The sequence below is a fragment of the Dendrobium catenatum genome, unplaced genomic scaffold, assembly GCF_001605985.2.
Source record: "Dendrobium catenatum unplaced genomic scaffold, ASM160598v2 fragScaff_scaffold_633, whole genome shotgun sequence".
Classification (NCBI taxonomy): Eukaryota; Viridiplantae; Streptophyta; class Magnoliopsida; order Asparagales; family Orchidaceae; genus Dendrobium; species Dendrobium catenatum.
The window spans coordinates 199,263-201,909 of record NW_021319095.1 but is presented as its reverse complement, the minus strand read 5'-3'; the positions used below and the strand labels follow the sequence as shown (position 1 = coordinate 201,909).

At 33.4% G+C, this 2,647-nt stretch overlaps 1 protein-coding gene across 1 annotated transcript; it reads left to right on the top strand.

Annotated features, from left to right (window-relative positions):
- The first annotated feature begins 340 nt into the window (after positions 1-340).
- On the top strand, positions 341-1,022 carry LOC110110865 (calcium-binding protein PBP1-like). Its single transcript, XM_020842512.2, has one exon. The coding sequence runs from the start codon at positions 716-718 to the stop codon at positions 1,013-1,015; it is 300 nt and encodes a 99-aa protein (XP_020698171.1). The 5' UTR covers positions 341-715; the 3' UTR covers positions 1,016-1,022.
- Positions 1,023-2,647: the final 1,625 nt, after the last annotated feature.

Below are 2,647 nucleotides of genomic sequence, written 5' to 3'. Positions count from 1 at the left end.
CTAGAAATTACGAATTTTTGTGTAGTATAGATCCCACAAGAACCAAAGTTCTTGTCTCAAGACCTGCATCACCTGAGCTTAACGTCAGGATACATGACAATTCGAGCGGAGCAATAATGATTTTCATTCCTTTCCGCTATTACATTCACAATTAAACACAACTCTCCTTGGCCTATTGGTTGAGAGCTAAGACTTCCAACTAAGAGGTCTAAGATTCGAGTCTATGTGCATGCGTTCTGTATGTGTTTGCCTTAAATGGCCTATGAAAGAACGCTGATTTGAGAATGTCAAGTTCAATAATTTTTATTAAAAAAAAATTAACTTATGAAATTCAACTCAAATATTTATTAAAAATGGCGACTAAAGGTCAGTACGTCTCACTTACCCAACAGATCGAAAGAGAGATCGAGTCAGAAGAGGCTTCCTGCAATCCTGTGCCGAATTCCGGACTCGAATGTCCAACGTAATAGTCCCGAAAAGAAAAAGTCTCAACTGGATCACACAAAGATATACGTAACTAGCCAAAGATCGAACGGAAAACGTCATGCTGCTTCCACGAAATAGTTCTCAGGCTTCAGCTCCTCTAATCACCAACATTCTCATCAAAAAAAACTATATATTGGAGATCAAACGCAAATCCATTCAGGAACAGGACTATTAATCCATTCTCTAGCCTGCGACTGAAGCAGCAATTAATATATTTAAACCTATATTAATGGCGAATCAGGAATACATGCCCGGATTCGTAGACTTCTTGCCCTCGATGGCTAAGAGACTCGGCACTAACGGGCTATTGGAGGAGCTTTGTAAGGGGTTCTATCACCTGGTAGATGATGAGCGAGGACTGATTACGCTTGAGAGCTTGAAGAAGAACGCCCGCAGACTCGGACTTGGTGAGTTGGGGGAGGAGCAGGCTGTGGAGATGCTCAGAATGGGGGATTTGAACGGAGATGGAGTATTGGACTACAGCGAGTTCTGCACGCTCATGCTTCGGCTCAGATCGGAGACCATTTAAGGCGACGTAATTTGCTGTAATATGATGTATATAAACGAAAATTTAGCTCATCAAGCTAAAATTTTAATATATATTTTGAATCTTTGTGCAATTAAATGTTTGGGGGACCACAAATTCATCATTAATTTCGAGACTGTATGAACTCAATTTAATGAGTTTATTATCTTACTAATGCAGTCTAATTTGATGTGGTAAATTTAGATTTTATTTGAGACATTTTTCTTAATGCTTTTCAAAATAATTTTTTAGTTAAAAATTTCTAAGAAATTTTTATACTAGAAAGTTATTTTAAAAAGCAATGAAAAAACAGTTCCAAATAAACCCTTAGTTACAACAATAGTGGTGCATTGATAAACATCTAAAAGGGTAATTTTAAATTAAAAGCTTAGAATCATAATTATAAACTTCTCAGTGACAATTAAGAGATGGAATATCCTTTCATTTTTGTTTGCTTATAAATAAAACAAGGACATAAATGGGATAAATTTAATGAGTTTAAAATCATTGAATTCTAATGTTATTGAAGAACTAAGATGTTAAAATATATCTCAATCAAATGAGTGACAATTAAAAGATGTAACAATTCTAATGTTATACGAACAGTTTTGAAATTTTTCAAATTCATCTGGACAAAAAGTTGGGACGAAAAGGGACCTCACAATTTCGTACTCTAGAAGGCATGTATGAACTATGATCGTACAGTACGATCCCTACTTAGAAAAAATTGTTTTGCGCTATCACGAATCCGTCCATTTCGTACTCTGGAAGGCATATATGAAATGCAATCATAAAGTACGATTAATACTTAGAAAAATTTTCATTTCTGTTCGTTTGACTGCTCGAAAGGGAAATTAGTTGATCATATCATTCGTACGAAAACAAATTGTACAGTACAAACAAATTGTACAGTACAATCAGCTTAAAAATTTTAGATTTTAAATTCTCCTCCAGTATGTGTGTGCACAGTTACTTAATTATAATCACACTCTCTTAGACTCAATAAAATAAAAAAAGTAAATTTCATTTACAATAAACCTTAAACTGATCTGATTTGAAGTCTTCAATAATCTGGAGTATGATTTTCCTGAATATTAGTATACATGAGAGCAAAATAATTTTTGCAAAATATGTTAGAAGAAATACTAATCAAAGCAATAATATTTGGAATCATTAAAAACATACAAGTTGCAAGAATATGAACAACAAGAACTAAGTAACAACTATCTCAATAGTTTAGACCCAACTTGACCATTTAACCAATTTGGCCAACTTACCCAAAATAAATCTAACTAAAGCTTAGTTGACCTTGCAAGGCCTTTCCTTAGCTTGCCCATAGACTCTTGGTTAGTCAAGCATAGATCAACATTAATTGATACACCTAATTTGATTTTTTTTCTTCAAATGACTAACTAAATACCAAATTTTGCATTATATTCATTTTCCCAAATAAATAGTTTATCTTTTCTATTTTCCATGCTATATCCAAAGATTTGTTTTCTTAATTATAGCAAAACATAATAGATTGACACTAAGAATCCTCTCCCTTTTATCTAAGCCCATGTAGAACTCTTTAAAAAAAAAAAAAGTTAAGTTCATTACACTAAACTAGTATCTCTTAGACTCAACCAAAGC

Coding starts and splice junctions, on each gene's coding strand:
- LOC110110865 (XM_020842512.2), top strand. CDS start 716: ATGGCGAATCAGGAATACATGCCCGGATTCGTAGACTTCTTGCCCTCG.